The sequence below is a fragment of the Heterodontus francisci genome, chromosome 1 (assembly GCF_036365525.1).
Source record: "Heterodontus francisci isolate sHetFra1 chromosome 1, sHetFra1.hap1, whole genome shotgun sequence".
NCBI lineage: Eukaryota > Metazoa > Chordata > Chondrichthyes > Heterodontiformes > Heterodontidae > Heterodontus > Heterodontus francisci.
In genome coordinates this window covers 232,437,089-232,461,899 of record NC_090371.1, presented here as the reverse complement: position 1 = coordinate 232,461,899, position 24,811 = coordinate 232,437,089, and the positions used below count along the sequence as shown (strand labels likewise).

At 45.3% G+C, this 24,811-nt stretch overlaps 1 protein-coding gene across 7 annotated transcripts in view; it reads right to left on the bottom strand.

The window, feature by feature from the left end:
* The window catches only part of LOC137375247 (transmembrane protein 144-like), a 350,909-nt gene that overhangs the window by 282,427 nt on the left and 43,671 nt on the right, over positions 1-24,811 (bottom strand). For all 7 annotated transcript variants that reach the window (XM_068042121.1, XM_068042111.1, XM_068042150.1 and 4 more), the window contains exons 3-4: positions 15,137-15,334; positions 10,723-10,845 (exon numbers count right to left, since the gene is read on the bottom strand). In XM_068042121.1, the coding sequence (XP_067898222.1) occupies positions 10,723-10,845; positions 15,137-15,334 (321 nt within the window). The remainder of the gene's footprint in view (positions 1-10,722; positions 10,846-15,136; positions 15,335-24,811) is intronic.

The following is a 24,811-nucleotide window of genomic DNA, read 5'->3' as shown; positions in this document are numbered from 1 at the left end:
TCTATGGACATGGACCCCAAGATCCCTCTGTTCCTCCGCACTGCCAAGAATCCTGTCTTTAAGCCTGTATTCCGCATTCAAATTCGACCTTCCAAAATGAATCACTTCACACTTTTCCAGGTTGAACTCCATCTGCCACTTCTCAGCCCAGCTCTGCATCCTGTCAATGTCCCGTTGCAACCTCCAACAGCCTTCCACACTATCCACAACTCCAGCAACATTCGTATCATCGGCAAACTTGCTAACCCAGCCTTCCACCTCCTCATCCAAATCATTTATAAAAATCACAAAGAGCAGAGGTCCCAGAACAGATCCTTGTGGAACTCCACTGGTCAGCGAGCTCCATGCTGAATACTTTCCATCTACTACCACCCTCTGACTTCTATGGGCCAGCCAATTTTGTATCCAGACAGCCAACTTTCCCTGAATCCCATGCCTCCTTACTTTCTGAATGAGCCTACCATGGGGAACCTTATCAAACGCCTTGCTAAAATCCATATACACCACATCCACTGCTCTTCCTTCATCAATGTGTTTTGTCACATCTTCAAAGAATTCAATAAGGCTTGTGAGGCATGAACTGCCCCTCACAAAGCCATGCTGACTGTCTCTAATCAAACCATGCTTTTCCAAAAATCATAAATCCTGTCTCTCAGAATCCTCTCCAATAATTTGCCCACTACCGACGTAAGACTGACTGGTCTATAATTCCCAGGGTTATCCCTATTCCCTTTCTTGAACAAGGGAACAACATTTGCCACCCTCCAATCATCCGGTACTACTCCAGTGGACAGTGAAGACGCAAAGATCATTGCCAAAGGCACAGCAATCTCTTCCCTCGCTTCCCGTAATATCCTTGGGTATATCCCGTCTGGCCCCGGGGACTTATCTATCCTCATATCATTCAAAATTTCCAGCACATCCTCCCTCTTAACCTCAACCTGTTCGAGCATATCAGCCTGTTCCACGCTGTCCTCACAAACGACCAGGTCCCTCTCACTAGTGAATACTGAAGCAAAGTATTCATTTAGGACCTCCCCTACCTCCTCCGACTCCAGGCACAAGTTCCCTCCACTATCCCTGATCGGCCCTACCCTCACTCTGGCCATCCTCTTGTTCCTCACATAAATGTGGAATGCCTTGGGATTTACCTTAATCCTACCCGCCAAGACTTTTTCATGTCCCCTTCTAGCTGTCCAAAGTCCATTCTTCAGTTCCTTCCTGGCTACCTTGTAACCCTCCAGAGCCCTGTCTGATCCTTGCTTCCTCAACCTTAAGTAAGCTTCCTTCTTCCTCTTGACTAGCTGTTCCACATCTCTTGTCATCCAAGGTTCCTTCACCCTACCATCCCTTCCCTGCCTCATCGGGACAAACCTATCCAGCAGTCGCAGCAAGTGCTCCCTAAACAACCTCCACATTTCTGTCGTGCATTTCCCTGAGAACATCTGTTCCCAATTTATGCTCCCCAGTTCCTGCCTAATAGCATTGTAATTTCCCCTCCCCCAATTAAATATTTTCCCATTCCGTCTGCTCCTGTCCCTCTCCATGACTATAGTAAAGGTCAGGGACTTGTGATCACTATCACCGAAATGCTCTCCCACCGAGAGATCTGCCACTTGGCCTGGTTCGTTGCCAAGCACCAAGTCCAACATAGTCTCCCCTCTAGTCGGCCGATCTACATATTGAGTCAGGAAACCTTCCTGGCCACACCTGACAAAAACCGCTCCATCCAAACTATTTGCACTAAGGAGGTTCCAATCAATATTAGGGAAGTTGAAGTCACCCATGACAACAACCCTGTTACTTCTGCACCTTTCCAAAATCTGCCTCCCTATCTGTGCCTCCATGTCTCTGTTGCTATTGGGGGGGGTCTATAGAAAACTCAAAAGTGACTGCTCCTTTCCTGTTTCTGACTTCCACCCATAATGACTCAGTAGAGAAACCCTCCTCGACGACCTCCCTTTCTGCAGCTGTGATACTATCCCTGATTAACAATGCCACTCCCCCACCTCTTTTACCTCCCTCCCTATTCCTTTTGAAACATCTAAACCCCGGAACATCCAACATCCATTCCTGTCCCTGTGATATCCAAGTCTCCGTAATGGCCACAACATCGTAGCTCCAAGTTCTGATCCATGCTCTCGGTTCATCACCCTTATTCCTGACACTTCTTGCGTTAAAATAGACACACTTCAACCCGTCATACTGGTTGCAACTTTGCCCTGTCAACTGTCTAACCTTCCTCACAGACTCTCTGCACTCGGTATCTGCCTGTTCAACAGCTACCCCATCCACTGATCCGTGGCTCCGGTTCCCATCCCCCTGCCAAACTAGTTTAAACCCTCCCGAAGAGCGGTAGCAAACCTCCCACCCAGGATATTGGTGCCCCTCCAGTTCAGATGCAACCCGTCCTTCTTGTACAGGTCCCACCTTCCCCAGAAGGTATCCCAATGATCCACATATCTGAATCCCTCCCTCCTACACCAGTTCTGTAGCCACGTGTTCAGCTGCACTCGCTCTCTGTTTCTAGCCTCACTAGCACGTGGCACCGGTAACAATCCTGAGATTACTACTCTGCTCGTCCTGCCTTTCAACTTCCTACCTAACTCCCTATATTTGCTTTTCAGGTCCTCATCCCTTTTCCTAGCTCTGTCATTGGTACCGATATGTACCACGACCTCTGGCTGCTCCCCCTCCCCCTTATGAATCCTGTGGACTCGATCCGAGACATCCGTGACCCTGGCACCCGGGAGGCAACATACCATCCGGGAGTCTCGTTCGCGACCACAGAATCTCCTGTCTGTTCCTCTCACCATTGAATCTATCACTATCGCTCTCCTATTCTCCCCCCTTCCCTTCTGAGCCACTGAGCCAGGCTCAGTGCCAGAGACCTGGCCACTGTGGCTTTCCTCTGGTAGGTCATCTCCCCAACCGTATCCAAAACGGTATACGTATTATTGAGGGGAACGGCCACAGGGGGTCCCTGCACTGTGTGCCTATTCCCTTTCCCTCCCCTGACGGTCACCCAGCTACTTTAATCCTGTAACTTAGGTGTCACTACTTCCCTATAACTGCTCGCTATCACCCCCTCAGCATCCTGAATGATCCGAAGTTCATCCAGCTCCAGCTCCCTAACGCGGTCTGTGAGGAGCTGGAGTTGGGTGCACTTCTCATAGGTGAAGTCAGCAGGGACACAAGTGGTGACCCTTACCTCCCACATCCTGCAAGAGGAGCATGCAACTGCCCTAGCTTCTATCCCCTCCGCACTAAATTGACAACAGAGATTTTTAAAAAAAGGAAAACCTTACCTTACCAAACCCTCCACACAAGAGTCCTTTTTTTTTGGTTAGAGGAGGAGGATGGGTGGGAGACACTACACGTGTAGTGTTTCGGGTTTAGCCACTGCCGAATATATAGGTTTACTTACCCAGCAGTCCCCTTGTCCGCCGAAACAAAAGGTAAGTTATTTTAAACTGAAACTCACCTTCCCAGCTGACACCTCGCTTGCACTATCGCTGCTTCAGAAAAAGCTGCTGCAACAAAAGGTAAGTTATTTTAAACTGCCCGAATATATAGGTTTACTTACCCAGCAGTCCACTTGTCCGCCGAAACAAAAGGTAAGTTATTTTAAACTGAAACTCACCTTCCCAGCTGACACCTCGCTCGCCCTATCGCTGCTTCAGAAAAGGCTGCTGCAAGAAAAGGTAAGTTATTTTAAACTGCCCGAATATATAGGTTTACTTACCCAGCAGTCTCCTTGTCCGCCGAAACAAAAGGTAAGTTATTTTAAACTGAAACTAACCTTCCCAGCTGACACCTCGCTTGCACTATCGCTGCTTCAGAAAAAGCTGCTGCAACAAAAGGTAAGTTATTTTAAACTGCCCGAATATATAGGTTTACTTACCCAGCAGTCCGCTTGTCCGCCGAAACAAAAGGTAAGTTATTTTAAACTGCCCGAATATATAGGTTTACTTACCCAGCAGTCCGCTTGTCCGCCGAAACAAAAGGTAAGTTATTTTAAACTGAAACTCACCTTCCCAGCTGACACCTCGCTCGCCCTATCGCTGCTTCAGAAAAAGCTGCTGCAAGAAAAGGTAAGTTATTTTAAACTGCCCGAATATATAGGTTTACTTACCCAGCAGTCCGCTTGTCCGCCGAAACAAAAGGTAAGTTATTTTAAACTGAAACTCACCTTCCCAGCTGACACCTCGCTCTCCCTATCGCTGCTTCAGAAAAAGCTACTTCCCAGCTGACACCTCGCTTGCACTATCGCTGCTTCAGAAAAAGCTGCTGCAACAAAAGGTAAGTTATTTTAAACTGCCCGAATATATAGGTTTACTTACCCAGCAGTCCGCTTGTCCGCCGAAACAAAAGGTAAGTTATTTTAAACTGAAACTCACCTTCCCAGCTGACACCTCGCTCGCCCTATCGCTGCTTCAGAAAAAGCTGCTGCAACAAAAGGTAAGTTATTTTAAACTGCCCAAATATATAGGTTTACTTACCCAGCAGTCTCCTTGTCCGCCGAAACAAAAGGTAAGTTATTTTAAACTGAAACTCACCTTCCCAGCTGACACCTCGCTCGCACTATCGCTGCTTCAGAAAAAGCTGCTTCCCAGCTGACATCTCGCTTGCACTATCGCTGAGAAGTTCAAACGGTTGACGCCCCAGCAAAAGAAGGAGATGTCCTCCTTACTCGATGCAACAAAAAACTAGAGGAGCCCTCCCTCGCCCTTTCGGCACCTCTCCTAGCGTTAGTAGAAAATAGAAAAGATGGATTGTATGTAACTGCGAGGGTGGGCGATCAAGACATTGACTTCTTATTGGATACCGGAGCCGAATTAACGTGTCTACCTCAACGATACGGAAACTCCCTACCGATGGACGGTAAGACTAAAAGAGCTTATGCAGCTGGGGTCAATGGGTTGGTAATTAAGAGGACCCAGCCCGTATGCATCGGTCTTTAGTTTTTAGTTTTAAGTTTTAGAGATACAGCACTGAAACAGGCCCTTCGGCCCACCGAGTCTGTGCCGACCATCAACCACCCATTTATACTAATCCTACACTAATTCCATATTCCTACCACATCCCCACCTGTCCCTATATTTGGCTTGGCCATGTGAGCCGCATGGAAGATGGCAGGATCCCCAAAGACACATTGTACAGCGAGCTCGCCACTGGTATCAGACCCACCGGCCGTCCATGTCTCCGTTATAAAGACGTCTGCAAACGCGACATGAAATCGTGTGACATTGATCACAAGTCGTGGGAGTCAGTTGCCAGCATTCGCCAGAGCTGGCGGGCAGCCATAAAGACAGGGCTAAATTGTGGCGAGTCGAAGAGACTTAGTAGTTGGCAGGAAAAAAGACAGAGGCGCAAGGGGAGAGCCAACTGTGCAACAGCCCCAACAAACAAATTTCTCTGCAGCACCTGTGGAAGAGCCTGTCACTCCAGAATTGGCCTTTATAGCCACTCCAGGCGCTGCTTCACAATCCACTGACCACCTCCAGGCGCGTATCCATTGTCTCTCGAGATAAGGAGGCCCAAAAGAAAAACACTAATTCCATATTCCTACCACATCCCCACCTGTCCCTATATTTCCCTACCACCTACCGATACTAGGGGCAATTTATAATGGCCAATTAACCTATCAACCTGCAAGTCTTTGGCATGTGGGAGGAAACCGGAGCACCCGGAGGAAACCCACGCAGACACAGGGAGAACTTGCAAACTCCACACAGGCAGTACCCAGAATTGAACCCGGGTCGCTGGAGCTGTGAGGCTGCGGTGCTAACCACTGCGCCACTGTGCCGCCCCACGGTCTTGGTCCGCACGAATTGATAACACCGGTCTGGGTAGGTCCGGTAGACCAAGCACTCCTCGGTATGGACGTTCTCACTCAGCTGAATTCCTCGTTGCATTTCGAAGGCGGCCAGGTAACTTGGTCTATCAGAAGTTTGAAGAAAGAGCAGCTGAGGGATCACCCAATATGGGCCCAGGATAAGAACGATTGTGGGCTACCTCAAATGGAACCGGCAACGTTTACGGGATCCGCTCCGCCCTGTACTAAGCAATACCCCACCAGTCAAACATCTATTTCAGGAATCCTATCCGTAATTAGACAGCTAGAGGAGCGAGGCATGCTGGTTAAAACACACAGGACCTCAAACAGCCCTGTGTGGCCAGTACAGAAGCCAAATGGGACCTGGCGGCTTATTGTCGACTATAGAAAGGTTAACCAGTGTATTCATCAAAAGGCCCCTCTGGTAGCTGACCCCTCTACGGTATTTAATGCCCTGAAGCCGGAACACCAACGGTTCTCTGTTATCGATATGGCCAACGGATTTTGGTCGGTGCCACTGGCACCCGTAATCCAACCGTGGTTCGCCTTTACTGTACAACAGTACACCTGGACTCGCCTGCCGCAGGGTTTCCACAACAGCCCCATGGTATTTCATATGGCCCTACAAAACCATTTGAGGGAGTTACCTTCCATGTACTCCACGGTCATTCAGTACATGGACAACTTCCTGTTAGCCTCTGAGACAGAAGAACAGCACAAACAAGATCTGCGTACTCTGCTGGACCACCTTCATCAGAGAGGACACAAAGCCAGTATCGACAAAGCGCAGATAGCAGAAGGAGAGGTCGTGTACCTGGGACAAAAGATTTCGAAAGGAAAGAGGGAACTTACCCAGGACAGGACCACCGCCATTCGAGCTGCCAAACTGCCCACCACTATCCAGGAGCTTAGGTCCTTTTTGGGTTTGTGTAACTTCAACAGAAACTGGATCGACTCCTACACACAGCTGGCTCAACCATTAACCGATCTCTTGAAGGGAAAGCGGGCCTCTGAAGAATCAGTTACCCTAACCAAAGAACAACAAGAAGCTTTTGAAAATTTAAAGAGGGCTTAGTGCTCAGCACCAGCCCTGGGAATCCCCAACAACGGGAAACCGTTTACACTGTTTGTACACGAAAAAGAGGGATATATGACTGCCATACTGACACAGAAGCACGGGGACAAACAGAGACCTATTGGATACTATTCGAAAAGACTGGACACTGTCGCCCTAGGATGGGGCAGTTGTTTAAGAGCCATGGAAGCTACATGCCAAGCAGTAATGGCTACTGCAGGTCTGGTATTAGATCAAAAGTTAACCGTTAAGTGTCTGCACACAGTCCACACTTGCTATTGATTTTTTTTTTGATTTAGAGATACAGCCCACCGAGTCTGTGCCGACCATCAACCACCCATTTATACTAATCCTACACTAATTCCATATTCCTACCACATCCCCACCTGTCCCTATATTTCCCTACCACCTACCTATACTAGGGGCAATTTATAATGGCCAATTTACCAATCAACCTGCAAGTCTTTGGCATGTGGGAGGAAACTGGAGCACCCAGAGGAAACCCACGCAGACACAGGGAGAACTTGCAAACTCCACACAGGCAGTACCCAGAATTGAACCCGGGTCGCTGGAGCGGTGAGGCTGCGGTGCTAACCACTGCGCCGCCCTAATGAACAGAGTATCCCAAGTGACTGCGGCTAGATGGACCCGATGGACAACAGTCCTAGAGGCTCCCAATCTCCACATCGTCCGGGCCAGCCCGGTAAATCCAGCGACTATGCTCCCGTGGCCTGAAGAGAGGGAGGAAGAAGAACATGATTGCATGGAGATTATGGAAGAAACAGAGGAGGTAACCCTAGCGGCAGACAAAGCATTGCTCAACCCAGATTTAATCCTTTTTACAGACGGCTCATCCTTTGTTGACAACGGTACACGGAAAGCAGGATGGGCAGTTACAACCCTACATGCAGTTGTGGAAGTGGGATGCCTGCCTTCAGGGACATCGGCCCAACAAGCCGAACTGCGAGCCCTGTCGGAAGCATGTTGAATAGCAGGGGGGAAGACAGCTAATATTTACACAGACTCATGGTATGCTTTTGGAGTCGCTCACGACTTTGGTCAGCTGTGGCGCAAAAGAGGATTTCTCACAGCTGCTGGTACACCTATTCAAAATGGGAGAGAGGTCCGAGACTTGCAATTGCCACAAAAGGTATCCATTTTGAAATGTAAAGTCCATACAAAAGACAACACCATAGAGGCAAAGGGGAATGCCCTAGCCGACAAGGCAGCCAAGGAAGCCGCCTCGCAGGGTGATCCCCCGGACGCACGGACACAAGTATGTAAACTGAATGCGTCCCATCTGACACAAGACCTACAAGTGATGCAAAGTGAATGTTCCAAAGAGGAAAAATGGACCTGGATAGAAGCAGGGATGAAGATATGTGACAACGGCATCTGGAGACAAAGGGACACCGAGAAACCCGTCGCACCACAGGCGCTGATGCCCTTTTTAGCCCAACAAATTCACTCCTGGGGACACCTGGCCCTGCAACATATGACTACATGGTTCCAAAAAACACATACAGCCGGTAGCTGTCCGCTGTGTGGTCTGTCAGAAAAACAATCCAGGACCCATTACGATTATACCTCAACTGAAAGCCCCTGCTTCAGCCGGCCCATTCCAGTGCTTACAAGTTGACTATATCACTCTCCCACCTTGTCAGGGATGCACTGGCATTTTAGTCATCGTCGATAAATTTTCTAGATGGGTAGAGGCTGTCCCAGCTAGAAAAACCACAGCCAATCACACCGCTAAGGTCCTGTGTAAAGATTACATCCCCAGATGGGGAGTACCGGTCAGCATTGACTCTGACCAAGGAACTCATTTCACAGGCGCGGTCTATCAGGAAGTCAGCCGACTACTGAACATTACGTGGGATTTACATTGTCCTCATCATCCCCAGTCATCAGGCCAAGTGGAACAAATGAATCAGACGCTAAAGCAGCGACTATCCAAGTATCACCAGGAAGGAATAAAGTGGCCTCAGGCATTGCCAATAGCTCTGTGTAGTATCAGAGTGACCCCGAACAGAACTACAAGCTTGAGCCCATTTGAAGTAATAACAGGGAGACCCATGTCTTTACCGGGAACAATTGATCTGCGTAAAGCTGATTGTCACTTGATGAGTGACGCTTTACTAGAATATTGCCAGAACTTAACAAATGCTGTCAGTTCTGCTTCCTCACAAGTATCAGCGGCTTGGGGTGACCCACCAGAAGGAGGGCATGACATTGTCCCTGGAGTCTGGGTCTACGTGAAGAAAATACACAAAGAACCTTTAAAGTCGAAGGAAAGAAAGCCTGGATACATGCCTCTCACGTAAAACAAGCGACCCGTGATTGAACGCCGAATTCTTTTTAGTGATGATTGTAATTCTGTATTTGATGTTTTTGCTTATGAAGTATTGTTGTAAACAAGTAACTGAAGCCCCTGCAAAACATATGCCTTTACAGAGCTCCCACGGATCCCTCCTGTGGCACAAGCAGGCAACGTATTGAGTGTGACCCCTCCGGGTGTTGAAGGCTGTTTCTAGACAAGTAGTGACCATTAAAGGCACCTAGGTGGGATCAAGGGAATGATTCTTAAAAGTGTTTGAAGAATCAAAGGGGGGGACTGTGGGGACAGAAAAATATGGGGACATTTAAGGTGAAATAATTAATCAATCATGTACTACTAACAAACTAACCTCGGAGCTGCAGAGACAGCTTATCAGAATTGACTTCACAGTTTCAGGGCTGCACAGACAGCTTATCAGTAGAAGAAGTACTAACAAGCAAAAACTTGCAGCTGCTTCATAGTAGCCAATTGTATAGCAATCAGCCTAACTGTCCAAGGAGACAGGGGGGATGAGAAACTGCTCGAGGAGAAGGTGACAAGGCAGTACCCCAATCAGGCCATGACACCTGGAAACTGCAGAGTTTGTAAACCAATTGGGAACATAAAGGGGGTGTCACTGATTTGTATGAAGAACTATAAGAAAGGCTTGATTTCCCTGCTCAGGCAGGAGAGGGCAGGAGAGAGAAGGAGAGGAGAGCCCAGGTGTTGTTGTTGTTTGCTTTGCTGATGATGTAACCAAGAAGTACTGCAATAAAGTTTCTTAAAGCTACAGTCGGACTTCGTCTCACTTTGTGTAACTAATGGGATCCAACACTAGAAAACCTCAAAATTTTTCTTTATTAATTTTTAGTCTACAGTAACAGCACTATGATTTATTTCTAGATAGTTCTTTGAATTCATTTTGGAGAGAACCAAGTTCAAGCAGAATGCTCTGCATTCCCTCAAATGTTCTCTGTAAAAATAATCAAGTGAATAAAGTTAGGCAATGCTTAACTACAATTTCCAAGAGTATACATTTGGAAAAGTACGGACTAATAAATGAAAGTCAGCATGGATTTGTTAAAGACAGGTTGTGTTTGACTAACCTCTATGCTATAAAATTTCAATGATTCTATGAAATGTCAAAACTTAATTTTCTGCGGTGAGTTTAGTTTGTACCTACTGCGCAAATACAGCAACTTCATGCCATTCAATACATTTCAATGGTGATGCAGGCAGTGAGATGTTATTTTTGCAAAGCCAGTGGCAATTCGGACTGCCCTCACATGAAGTTGATTCACCATTTATGCATAAATAATGGAGAGCGTCATTCAGCTCACTGTGATTTTGACACCAAATCCACAGGTGTTAAATAGTTTAGTTATAAAGACCAACCTTAGTCAGTTAAGTGTATTTCATCTGCTTTTGCAATGACTATGATATATGGAGAAACAAGCATAAGATGCGAATTATGAAATAGACAGCACTTACCAGTGGCCCATACACAACCACCTAACATAGCAAGGGGCCAGAATTTAGGGCACTTCAATATTAAATTCACGAGCAGAGATACAATCCAAATTGCTGCACAAAGAATCCACTGGAAAAACATCCCTAAAAGAAAATGTAATCATATTTGTATTAATATCCTGATACAGTGAAGGTATTTATTTCCTGCCCCTCCCATCCTCTACCTTATACAGACTTCAGGTCATTGAAAACTCTGAAGCACGTGAATTCCACATCAAGGTTTCCCCTATCATTTTTGACCTAAACTAGCACAGTGCCCCACATTTCGAAATTCTCATTCTCGTGTTTATAACCCTTGCTCTCTCTATTGCAGTAATTCCACCACCTAACTCCACCCATATGCTGAACTCTCCACTTCTCTTTCTCCAGCCTCCTGTACATATCTACCTCTTTTTGCCCTATCATTGGTAGCCATGCCTTAAGCCACCTAGGTCCCATGCTCTGGAAGTCCCTCCTGAAAACATCTACCTTTCCATCATGTTCAACTCCTTCAAGATGTTCCTTAAAACCCACCTCTTTGACTAAGGTTTAGATCACTCCTCTTAACAACTCCTTCTTTGGCTCAGTCTCTATATTTTATGATGTGCCTGAGGATGTTTTTCTACACTAAAGGTATTGTATAGATGCAAATTGTCATTGACACAGTGACATTGTCCCTGATCCTCTGGACTCTCTCATCTTTAAGTGTGTCTCATGTTAAGTGTCCATAGAATCTGGGCAGTGATTTTAGTTTTCTAAACTGCTGCTCAACTCATTCATTACATGCTGCCACTGTTAACTCTCTTGCAACAGCATCCATATTCCCTGCACAGCTGCAATAACTGTTATTTGGACTGCTTACAATATCAGGGACTCCTGTGGAAATTAAACAGTAATGACCAGGGATTGGATGAACTCTTGGATCATAAAGATAAAATAACTAAAAACAAAGAGAGAGGAATAATAAATAAAAATGAGTTAAACTGTTGGTACAGCATTGTACGTAGTATTTTAAATAAAATGAAGTGGAAGCAATAATTTGCAGAGAGGATCCAGATATAGTAGTGTTACAGACAGAATTGAGAACTGAAACCCCCAGTGCCCTTCCCTTTGCTGTCCGTAATCAGTGTTTTTTTGACAAGGAAGATGTGCATGTTTCTGAAGCCCTGAGTGTATAGCCAGTTTGAATACCAGCAGAATGCTTTTCATGGGTTTAAATAAAGAGGATTAGTTTTATTCACACATTCAACCCGAAAGTCTAACACTACCTCACTCACCACTCACACACACAGATTCGAGAAAGAAAGCTGTTAAACAGGATTGCGCACTTTTACCAGTTACAAACAAAGGAATTGTTCGTAAGTCAGGTGATTTGTCTTGTCTTGGGGAAAAGGCATGCGTTATGGGCCCAGTGAAAAAGGCATTTTCAGTCCTGAAGTGTAGTTAGGTGGATTCAATAGCTGGAGTTGTATATCAAAGTCATTGCAGGATTCTCTTGAAGAGGTGGATTATCAGCAGGTCACGAAGTTAGTTGCTTGTAGTCTCATTTCCAGGTTGGTTTTCTGTACTGGTGGACTTGAAAAGGAATAGACTTGGAAACCTTAAGATATTACAGCCACCAGATCTTTTAAGGCATGATGGTACAGCCTTGTCAGTTTTCTCTGCTGACTGACCAGTTTCTCCATGGTGTTTGGAGTAATAAGATCTATTATTTGTGTTTAGTTTTGGTCATGTGACCATCTGATCAATACTCCTGTTGTCCAACCAGAATGATCTGAAGATTTAATTGAGGTGTACAGCATTACAAGGGGCCTAGATAGCTTGGATAGGAAGGACCTATTTCTGGCCTGTTAGCAAACAGGTCAATAACCGGGGCATAGATTTAAATAAATTGATAGAAGAATAGAGAGAAGTTGAGGAGTAATGTTTTCACCTACAGGACGATAGGGCTCTGGAACTCACTGCCTGAAAGGGTGGTGGAGGCAGAAAAGCTCCTTGCATTAAAAAAAAACACCTGGTTAACACCTGAACTGCCATTACCTACAGGGCTATGGACTAAGAGCTGGAAGATGGGATTAGGCTAGATAAATCTCTTTCGATTGGCAAGGAGACGATGGGCCAAATAGCCTCCTTCTGTGTCAATCTGATTAAATTCCCAATTTTGTAAGAAAAACAAAATATTAATTGTATACAGCAAAAGAATCACAGGGTGCAGTGGACAGAATACAATAGTTTGCTTACCTAGAAAACAATATTAATTAACTCTTGCCCTAATGCACTAGATTTGTAACAGGGGAAAGGGAAAAATTGAGATGGGAAGGGAATAAGGAGGAGAAGACAAAAAAAGGTAGACAAGCATTTTCTTTCCTCATTTTATTTTGATGTATTTGTTTTAAAAAGTTACTGTCTGAAGTCAAACAAAGCCTCTGAGGAAAACAGATAGGGAAGGAGAAAGGAAACTAGATGGCTGTAGCCTTGTAATACTCAACCTTGGGGAGAGAATAGGAGTGAGTATGAAGAAGCGTGAGTGGAGGGTTAAGAATGAAGCGAATGACAGCACAGCAAGCAGGAGAGAAGAATGCAGAGTTGAGTGGGTGTTTCAAAGAGGAAGAGATAGGAGTGAGAAGGTAATGAGAAAAGGAATGGGAAGTTGAAGGGGTAGGGGATTGTACAGGCAAAAGCATGACTGATCAGGTAATGTAACATCCAGGACAAAGTAGCCTGCTTGATTGGCACGCCATCCACCACCTCAAAAAAAATTCACTCCCTCCACCACCAGCACACCATGTGTGTCACCTACAAGATGCACCGCAGCAACTCACCAATGCTTCTTCGACGGCACCTTCCAAACTCACAATCTCTACCACCTAGAAAAACAAAGGCAGCAGGCACATGGGAACACCACCACCTGCAAGTCACTCACCATCCTAACTTGGACATATATCGCCAGTCCTTGGCTGTCCCTGAGTCAGAACCTGGAACTCGCTACCTAACAGCACTATGAGTGTACCTACACCACAAGGACAGCAGCAGTTCAAGAAGGCAGCTCACCACTACCTTTTTAAGGGAAATTAGGGATGGGCAATAAATGCTGGTCTTGCCAGCAACACCCACATCCCATGAAAAAAAAAGTGAAGGGCCATATTTTCCATCTAAACGTGCATCTCAAAATCAGCTGTTAGTGGCTTCTTCATCTGTTACACCATGATATACCCTGGATCTCTTCTCATCCAAAAAAATTAAAGAATTAAACAGAAGAAAAAAAAAGAGTTAAGGAGCGAGAAGCAGCAGACAGGAGAGAGAGAAACAGACTGAGGCAGAAGAGACACAAGCAGAGCAACATGAAGACATCAGAGACAGATAAGAGACTGACCATATTCTATTACTCACAATCTGCAACAGAAAATTAACCAGCTATTTAAAATGTGTTTCTGCTAAACAATACCATGTCCACAGAGTTTTGTGCATTTACTACAGACTGCATAAGGGAAATCAAAATTAACAGTAATGTGTGGATTTTTCAATGTTGGGATTAATTATGCATTGTTTGGTTTTCAAAATAATTTATTTTCCCGCTAACTAATCAAACATTACCCATTTAATGGGCTGAATTTTACCAGCCACTCGACATCGCGAGTCACGGCCGGGGGCAGGGGAGTGTAAAATTCTGCGGAGAGAGGCCTGCTTCGATCCCTGATGTCAAGAAGGGCCCGCCACCCTTCATCTAAATATTTAAATTAAAAATGTATGTAAACGAACTTCACTGCAGGCGGCAGCAGTCCCACGCCGATTTTACAGCCGCCATTCGTACCGCGCACAACTTCAGAACTCCATACGGAGTTCCAAGTCAAGAACCTGGTGGGTAGGGGGGAGGAATAAAATTTTCAGGGCGCGTGGGGTGGGCGAGCAGGGAAAACACAGTTTAGTGGTTGTGGGGAAGAGGTCGAAGGGCAAATGATAGAAGGTGGGGGGGGAGGGGGAGTCCGGGTAGGGAATAAAGTGAGTTTTGTCAATGAGGGCCAATTAAGATGACCATTGGGGGGGTTGGGGAAGGGCCTCCATATCATAATTGTTTTTTTAAAAATATCAACACCACTGTAACTTTATAAATTAAAAGCTGTGTTAAGGGCTTAAAGCCCTTTAAAAATGGCGCCGGCCGCCGTTGCCCAGGACGTGGCGGCCGCCCCCCTACTTCATCGGTGGCGTCAACCCAGCCCCCTCTATTTAAATCAGCTCCCATGCGTAATATCGCGGGGGTTGTGCGGCAGCAATTCCATGTCGGAAGGCCGCCACTCTCAAAGTGTGGCGCACTAATAACATCCAGCCCAATGTGTGCGCAGGTGGCATGCACTCTAGATAATGCAAAGTTTAAATGAAAATAATGTTGTACAATCACCATCGCCAGTATCAAATTTCTTCACCGGAACAAAATTGCTCCCAAAAAACACGACGGCAACAGCACAGGCAATGAATCCAAGTGCCAGATGACTTCCATTCCTCCCAGATGCTTGTCTTGTGCTACAATGCTTTCCCACGGTAGCTGTGGACCGATCCCATGGATGAACAGCTGTGATATTGGGCCTTTTCCAGTCATCTGCAAAACATTGTAAATTCCTTAGGATGATGAAATATATGCAGCACCTCATTAACTCTATATCCTACAAGGCAATGGACATAAAATGTTCACTACATGATTATGGAGAATATTTCCCAACATTTTATTCAAACACTTTAACTATCATGTTGCAAAATGCAGCTGGACTTTAGAGATGGGCTATAATCAAAAAATACGAGAGTTATGAGTGCAATATATACCTTCCATTGAAAAAATATTGCTCTGTAGTGAACTCTTCCCCACCCCACCACTTAGCTGTGCCCACAATGCCACCTCAATCGCTAATCTATCCTGATGTTATACAGCACCCCCCCACATAACAAAAGTAGCCACTTTCTTAAATTACATCGTCACACATTTGTTTCACAGCAGGAAGTGGAATCTGGGTTCAAACTCCACTCTGCGCTAGTATTCAAAGTTATATTTCAGGACTGATGGGCTATGCAAGGACATTCCTGTCCCAATGAGACGCGCAATTCAATTCCCTCCGCAGATGCCATTAGAATAGATCTGCCAGCACCAACTCTGTTTATTTTTCTTTATAAAGGCTCTTCTTTAATTGTAACTTACAATTCAAAGAAAATAAAGTTGCATCATTTAAAATACAATTCCAAAATGCCAGACAGGGAATTCAAATTAAAGCATGCTCAGCAGCGCCGATCTGCATTTAGGTCAGACACCCTAAAGGCTAAATTTAAAGGGAATCTGACAGAACCAGTACAGTATTGAGAGGGTACAGCACTGTCAGATGAGACATTAAACCTCTTGGGTGAATGTACAAAATTCCATGGCACTATTCGCAGACGAGCTGGGGAGTTCTCCCACTGTCCTGGACAAAGTTTATCCTTCAACCAGGACCTAACAGATTACCTGTTCATTTATTTTATTGAGGTTTGTGAAATCTTGCTGTGTGCAAATTGCCTGCCATGTTTTCTACATTACAACAGTGAAGAGGGTTCCAGTATTTAGGGGGCTGTGTTTGGAGTAGTGGGTAAGAGGTATAGATGGAAAATCTGGAAGCTCAAGTTCCCTGAACATAACTGCAAGAGGGTGGTCTAGGAGCTGGGGGTGCAGAGGGTTTAATAAGCTAGTGATCTGGCAGGCGATGGGGGGGAAGTGAAAGTAAGCATAAGGATTGGTGAGGGGGGTGGGGGGGTTGGTGGGTGGGTTTAAGGTTGCTCCTCCTGGCCCACAAGCAGTGTAGTAAAGGTACTTACCTTATGGATCCAGCCCTTCGTACATCCTTTTACCTGCCAGCTTTCCTGAGAACCAGTCAACCATGGATTAAAAATAGAAACACTGGGCTGAATTTTACTGGCTCACTGACATCGGGGGTCATGGCAGGGGGGACCCAGAAAATACATTCAAGAGAGGCTCGCCAAGGGCCTCGACGCCTGGAAGGCACCGCCCCACATTACCAGCGGTGGCGAAGCCTCATGGTTGCCGCTTGGCGACCGGAGCAAGATCTAAATATTTAAATTAATGTAAATGAATAAATTAATGGCCTACCTGCTCCCATCAGCCATCCCGCTATGATATTCAGGTAGATTGTCGGGACTCCCACGCCTTTGGATCTCCATTCGGAGATTCGAAACGGAACACTGGTTGGGAGGGGAGAGCCAATAAGTTTTCAGGGCTGGGGGGAGAGAGCGCGGAAAAGTATTGCGATTGGTGGAGCGGATGGCGGGAAGGGACTAAAGGTAAAAGTTAAAGGACGTTTGAGGACTCGTCTACGGAGGTAGTATGGGCCGAGGTTAGAAACAGGAGAGGTGAGGTCACCCTGTTGGGAGTCTTTTATAGACCTCCAAATAGTTCCAGAGATGTAGAGGAAAGGATAGCGAAGATGATTCTTGACAGGGGCGAGAGTTGTTATGGGGGACTTTAACTTTCCAAATATCGACTGGAAATACTATAGTTTGAATACTTTAGATGGGTCAGTTTTTGTCCAGTGTGTGCAGGAGGGTTTTCTGACACAGTATGTAGACAGGGCAACCCGGGGCGATGCCACATTGGATTTGGTACTGGGTAATGAACCCGGCCAGGTGTTAGATTTAGATGTAGGTGAGCACTTTGGTGATAGTGATCACAATTCGGTTAGGTTTACCTTAGCGATGGGCAGGGACAGGTATTTACCGCAGGGCAAAAATTATAGCTGGGGGAAAGGAAATTATGATGCGATTAGGCAAGATTTAGGATGCGTAGGATGGGGAAGGAAACTGCAGGGGATGGGAACAATCGAAATGTGGAGCTTATTCAAGGAGCAGCTACTGCGTGTCATTGATAAGTATGTACCTGTCAGGCAGGGAGGAAGTTGTCGAGCGAGGGAGCCGTGGTTTACTAAAGAAGTTGAAGCGCTTGTCAAGAGAAAGAAGAAGGCTTATGTTAGGATGAGACGTTTCACAGGTCGGCGCAACATCGAGGGCCGAAGGGCCTGTACTGCGCTGTAATGTTCTAATTCTAATTCATAAACTTTGGGAGTGGGGATGGTTGGGATCACAAGGTAAGTTTTGTTGCGGAGGAGAGGGCAAGTAATAAATTATTTAGTCATGGTGGGGGGGGTTGGTAGGAGAGGGGAGAGGGGCTTGAATCGTTCAGTAAATTTTTTACTTTAATGATATCATGTATATAACTTTAAATTTTCAAATGCAATGGGAGAGCCTAAAGCCCTTTAAAAATGGCACCTGTGCAGTGGCAGCAGACACCGTTACCGGGGCTGTAGCGCCCATCCCCTCCATCTCATTTTGGGGGGGGAGGGGGGTTGTGTTGGTCCACCCCAGCCATCTGGCCATGTAAATGAGCTGCCGCATTTAATATCACAGCGCCTCTGCAGAGTAAATCCCGCGCGCGCATGTGCGCCACCATATTTTACGGCCACCGCCAATTACGATGGCGGCAATATATAATGCAGCCCACTGTTAAAATAAAGGCACACAGCCTTCTTAAAAAGTTTCAGTGATCAACATGCTTCCTGTGAGTCGATTGGTTGTCTACCTCTGTTAAAATCAGAAATGGGTGCATTTGAGATGGACTGAGTTTCTTTAGTTTTAGTTTTAGAGATACAGCACTGAAACAGGCCCTTCGGCCCACCGAGTCTGTGCCGACCATCAACCACCCATTTATACTAATCCTACACTAATTCCATATTCCTACCACATCCCCACCTGTCCCTATATTTCCCCTACCTATACTCGGGTCAATTTATAATGGCCAATTTACCTATCAACCTGCAAGTCTTTGGCATGTGGGAGGAAACCGGAGCACCCGGAGGAAACCCACGCAGACACCGGGAGAACTTGCAAACTCCACACAGGCAGTACCCAGAATTGAACCCGGGTCGCTGGAGCTGTGAGGCTGCGGTGCTAACCACTGCGCCGCCCTGTTCCTGCCGCTGTTCCCGTTTCAGATTTTTTTTAAACCTCACATCTGACCGAAATTCACACATTTCTCAGGGTTAAAATTACCCCTTATGTTTTGAAAAGTACTTTATTAGCTGTAAAGTGCTTTGGGACATACTGAGATTATGAAATGCAAGTTTTTCTTCCTTAACTTAAAGGAATAAAACAAAATAGAAAGGCTCTCAACTTGTTCTCAATTGTTAGTGGCAAAATGATATTAGAAGGCATGTAAACACATCGTGCTAATATCATGAAAAGAAAAAGTATTCTATGATAAGTTATAGATAAACATAATTAAGATAAATATATACATGGGGTGCAAGAGCCCTAAAAAAGAAATGAGAACAGAAAGTGCCAGAAATATTCAACATGTCTGGCAGCATCTGTGGAGAGAGAAAGAGTTAACGTTTCAGGTCTGCGACCCTTCATCAGTCTGTTTCTTTCTTCACAGATGCTGCCAGACCTGCTGAGTATTACCAGCACTTTTTGTTCTCATTTCAGAGTTCCACCATCTGCCATATTTTGTTCTTACCCTGTAAAAGAAAGTCTCTCAACAATGTGCAAAGGCTGGTTAGAAGTAGACCGTTGGGATGTAGTTTATAAATCTGATATCAAATCATTGGAATTACTGAACTAACAAATTACTGTTCATAGATGTATACACACAGCACTGATTAAATTCAGGTTGAAGTTTGCAGTGGGCCAATGAAAAGCCCCAGCAGGCTGGCTGGAGTAAAAACATTGAAGGGAGTAGTTGGCTGATAAAACGATAGCATCGGTTGGATTCATCCCACATGCCTCATCTTGTGCATCACTGCTTGGAAACACCTTTGTTTTATATTCAACCAAGTTTACTGTTGCCAGTGTGAACAATTTTCAATTTCTGACAATGACTAATCCTACAAAAGGTTCTAAAAGAATTCTCTATTTAAAATTTCAACCTCTCAAATTTTTTTGAACTTATTGCCAGACAGTCCTCAGATTGCAGCACTGAAATTTTAATTACTCATTTACAGATCAACTAAAATGAACGGGACCCTTATTATTGGAAAAAAGACAATTCATTTCCAAAAATAAAAATTGTGGGAGAAAATGAAACTTCCAAACAAAGAACAAATTCTGAGCGATCTAATAACAAACGTACCAAATTTTGAAAAATTTGAATGATCAAAATTGAAAGAAGATGGAGCTATAACTGTGAGACATTTCAGATGGTTTCCGTAGCAGCTATGTTAATGACATGGAATACAATTAGTAAGATTTGCAGATATTCATTTAAACCATGAAAATGTAACACTGATTATCAGTGGTTACCAAAATGATTCAATACAGTTCCGAAGAAGGATCACTGACCCGAAACGTTAACTCTGCTTCTCTTTCCACAGATGCTGCCAGATGCTGAGTGATTCCAGCATTTCTTGTTTTTGATTCAATACACGACTGGTTAATTTTATAGTTGAAGTACAAAGTTTCAAGTCTATTACAACCGAGGCAGGAGGAGTGCGCTAGTTCCACTTTTCCATGGGTCACAACATCTATTTAAATTTTTTCCCACTTACCGATACAATCATAGACTCTATTTTCATCCCAGAATAAAACACACCAACCAGGTTTCTTTAATAAGCAACAAAATTATCAGATTATAAAACAAGTCTCAACCAGTAATGAAGTAAAGCATAAACACACAGATTGAAATATTAAAGTTCCCTTTTTACCTTAGCCCCTCACACATACACACACACACACCAGTTAACTGGAAAAATAAAGGGATGAGTTGATACTGTGGACTTCTCCGGGCTTTTTAGAGGGGTGCTGGAAAACTGAGCTGGGTTGTAGTCTTCTCTCCTTCCTTGGGAATTCTCTTCTCTCCTTGGGACTTCCCTCCCCTTTTATAAAGTTCAACCCTAACTCAAAACAATTTGAAAGCGAAACCGACAACAGGAGGTCAACCTTTTGACCTCCATCAATCTTGACCTGTCACTTCTTGATAAACAACTTCTCCAAGTGTCCAAAGTTCCGTGTTATTTATTGAGCTGCAAGTCAGGTGGTTTCACAGAGAGGCTTGTTTTCCTCACAAGACCTCTCAGTGCCCCTTTTAATAAACATTTCCAGGGACTGTTTTTCAAAGCCAAGCGGCCTTTACATGACCCCCTTTGAAAACCCCAAAGTTTAACATTTCTTCAATCTTTCAAAAATGAATCCACAGTGGCGCAGTGGTTAGCACCGCAGCCTCACAGCTCCAGGGACTTGGATTCAATTCTGGGTACTGCCTGTGCGGAGTTTGCAAGTTCTCCCTGTGACCGTGTGGGTTTTCGCCGGGTGCTCCCGTTTCCTCCCACAGCCAAAGACTTGCAGGTGATAGGTAAATTGGCCATTGTAAATTGCCCCTAATGTAGGTAGATGGTAGTGAATATGGGATTACGGTAGGGTTAGTATAAATGGGTGGTTGTTGGTCGGCACAGACTCGGTGGGCCGAAGAGCCTGTTTCAGTGCTGTATCTCTAAATTAAAAAAATATATATATTTAACAAAACACAGAGGCACTTTCATAACAAGCCACGCATGCACCACTCATAAGCATAAGCAATGTTATTAACCGGGATCCAGGGAGGGTGTGGGGAAGCCCAAATCATCTTAAGAACCAAGCAAGGCTGGAGACAAAGGGCTTAAATGAAGGCACACAGCTTCCTTAAAAAGATTTTCAATGATTAACATGCTTCCTGTGAGAAGATTGATAGCCAGCCTCTGTTAAAATCAGAAATGGGTGTGTTTGAAATGGGTTGGGTTCCTGTTTCAGATTTTTTCAAACCTCACACCTGACCAAAATTTACACATTTCTGGGGGTTAAAATTACCCTTACATTTTGAAAAGTACTTCATTGGCTATAAAGTGCTTTGGGACATGCTGAGGTTGTAAAAAGCAAGTTTTTTCTTATTTAAAAGAATAACATAACGGCACAGCCTCATGAACAGATTGTACGGGTGTCTCCTATCTGGTAAATGGACAGTCTAGCCGGAGGTGGTTGGAGGCAATACTACTGGTGGAAGGCTACAGCCGGTACCCCTTGGGGGCAGTCCCCAGCACTGGGAAGGGAACATCAGGTCATGGTGCCAATTGGGAGGCTGAAGGGAGGTTTGAAACGGGAAGAGGATCTTATCTTTTCTTTTTTCTGTTCCTACCTGCATGTGTATATCATGTGTGCATGCTAGCGTGGGCGCTTTGTATATCCGTCGGCATGAACCATATTAGAGTTCAAGTTTTAAGTTTTAATAAAATTTCATCTTCTTTAAACCTGAGAAAGCCTGTGTGAATTGGTTTCTTTGTCTTATAACTGGAAAAACTCTGAACATGGATTCACAGAAATGGGAGCTCAAAACACAGTATGTTTAAAATTACATAGAACAGGACAGGCCCTTCGGCCCACGATGTTGTGCCGAACCTTAAACCTACTCTAAGATCAAACTACCTACATACCCTTCATCCATGTACCTATCCAAGACTCGCTTAAATGTCCCTAATGTATCTGCTTCCACTACTACCACTGGCAGTGCATTCCACGCACCCACCACTCTCTGTGTAAAGAACCTACCTCTCACATCTCCTCGAAACCTTCCTCCAATCACCTTAAAATTATGCCCCCTGGTGGTAGCCCTTTCCACCCTGGGAAAAAGTCTCTGGCTATCCACTCTATCTATGCCTCTCATCATCTTGTACCCCTCTATCAAGTCACCTCTCATCCTTCTTCGCTCCAATGAGAAAAGCCCTAGCTCCCTCAATCTTTCTTCGTAAGACATGCCCTCCAGTCCAGGCAGCATCCTGGTAAATCTCCTCTGCACCCTCTCTAAAGCTTCCACATCCTTCCAAAAATGAGGCGACCAGAACTGAACACAATATTCCAAGTGTGGTCTAACCAGGGCTTTATAGAGCTGCAGCATAACCTTGCGGCTCTTAAACTCAATCCCCCTGTTAATGAAAGCCAACACACCATACGCTTTCTTAACAACCCTATAAACTTGGGTGGCAACTTTGAGCAGATCTCAAGATCCCTCTGTTCCTCCACACTGCCAAGAATCCTGTCTTTAAGCCTGTATTCCGCATTCAAATTCGACCTTCCAAAATGAATCACTTCACACTTTTCCAGGTTGAACTCCATCTGCCACTTCTCAGCCCAGCTCTGCGTCCTGTCAATGTCCCGTTGCAACCTACAACAGCCTTCCACACTATTCACAACTCCAGCAACCTTCGTGTCATCGGCAAACTTGCGAACCCAGCCTTCCACTTCCTCATCCAAGTCATTTATAAAAATCACAAAGAGCAGAGGTCCCAGAACAGATCCCTGCGGAACACCACTGGTCACCGAGCTCCAGGCCGAATACTTTCCATCTACTACCACCCTCTGTCTTCTATGGGCCAGCCAATTCTGTATCCAGACAACCACCTTTCCCTGTATCTCATGCCTCCTTACTTTCTGAATGAGCCTACCATGCGGAACCTTATCAAATGCCTTGCTAAAATCCATATACACCACATCCACTGCTCTTCCTTCATCAATGTGTTTTGTCACATCTTCAAAGAATTCAATAAGGCTTGTGAGGCATGAACTGCCCCTCACAAAGCCTTGTTGACTGTCTCTAATCAAACCATGCTTTTCCAAATAATCATAAATCCTGTGTCTCAGAATCCTCTCCAATAATTTGCCCACTACCGACGTAAGACTGACTGGTCTATAATTCCCAGGGTTATCCCTATTCCCTTTCTTGAACAAGGGAATAACAATTGCCACCCTCCAATCATCTGGTACTACGCCAGTGGACAGTGAGGACGCAAAGATCATCGCCAAAGGTGCGGCAATCTCTTCCCTCGCCTCCCGTAATATCCTTGGGTATACCCGTCTGGCCCCGGGGACTTATCTGTCCTCATGTCTTTCAAAATTTCCAGCACATCCTCCCTCTTAACATCAACCTGTTCGAGCATATCAGCCTGTTTCACGCTGTCCTCACAAACGACCAGGTCCCTCTCACTAGTGAATACTGAAGCAAAGTATTCATTTAGGACCTCCCCTACCTCCTCCGACTCCAGGCACAAGTTCCCTCCACTATCCCTGATCGGCCCTACCCTCACTCTGGCCATCCTCTTGTTCCTCACAAAAGTGTAGAACGCCTCGGGATTTTCCTTAATCCTACCCGCCAAGACTTTTTCATGTCACCTTCTAGCTGTCCAAAGTCCATTCTTCAGTTCCTTCCTGGCTACCTTGTAACCCTCTGGAGCCCTGTCTGATCCTTGCTTCCTCAACCTTAAGTAAGCTTCCTTCTTCCTATTGACTAGCTGTTCCACATCTCTTGTCATCCAAGGTTCCTTCACCCTGCCATCCCTTCCTTGCCTCATCGGGACAAACCTATCCAGCAGTCGCAGCAAGTGCTCCTTAAACAACATCCACATTTCTGTCGTGCATTTCCCTGAGAACATCTGTTCCCAATTTATGCTCCCCAGTTCCTGCCGAATAGCATTGTAATTTCCCCTCCCCCAATTAAATATTTTCCCATCCCGTCTGCTCTTGTCCCTCTCCATGACTATAGTAAAGGTCAGGGACTTGTGATCACTATCACCGAAATGCTCTCCCACTGAGAGATCTGCCACCTGGCCTGGTTCGTTGCCAAGCACCAAATCCAACATAGCCTCCCCTCTAGTCGGCCTATCTACATATTGAGTCAGGAAACCTTCCTGGACACACCTGACAAAAACTGCTCCATCCAAATTATTTGCACTAAGGAGGTTCCAATCAATATTAGGGAAGTTGAAGTCACCCATGACAACAACACTGTTACTTCTGCACTTTTCCAAAATCTGCCTCCCAATCTGTTCCTCCATGTCTCTGCTGCTATTGGGGAGTCTATAGAAAACTCCCAATAAAGTGACTGCTCCTTTTCTGTTTCTGACTTCCACCCATAATGACTCAGTAGACAAACCCTCCTCGACGACCTCCCTTTCTGCAGCTGTGATACTATCCCTGATTAGCAATGCCACTCACCCACTTTTTACCTCCCTCCCTAATCCTTTTGAAA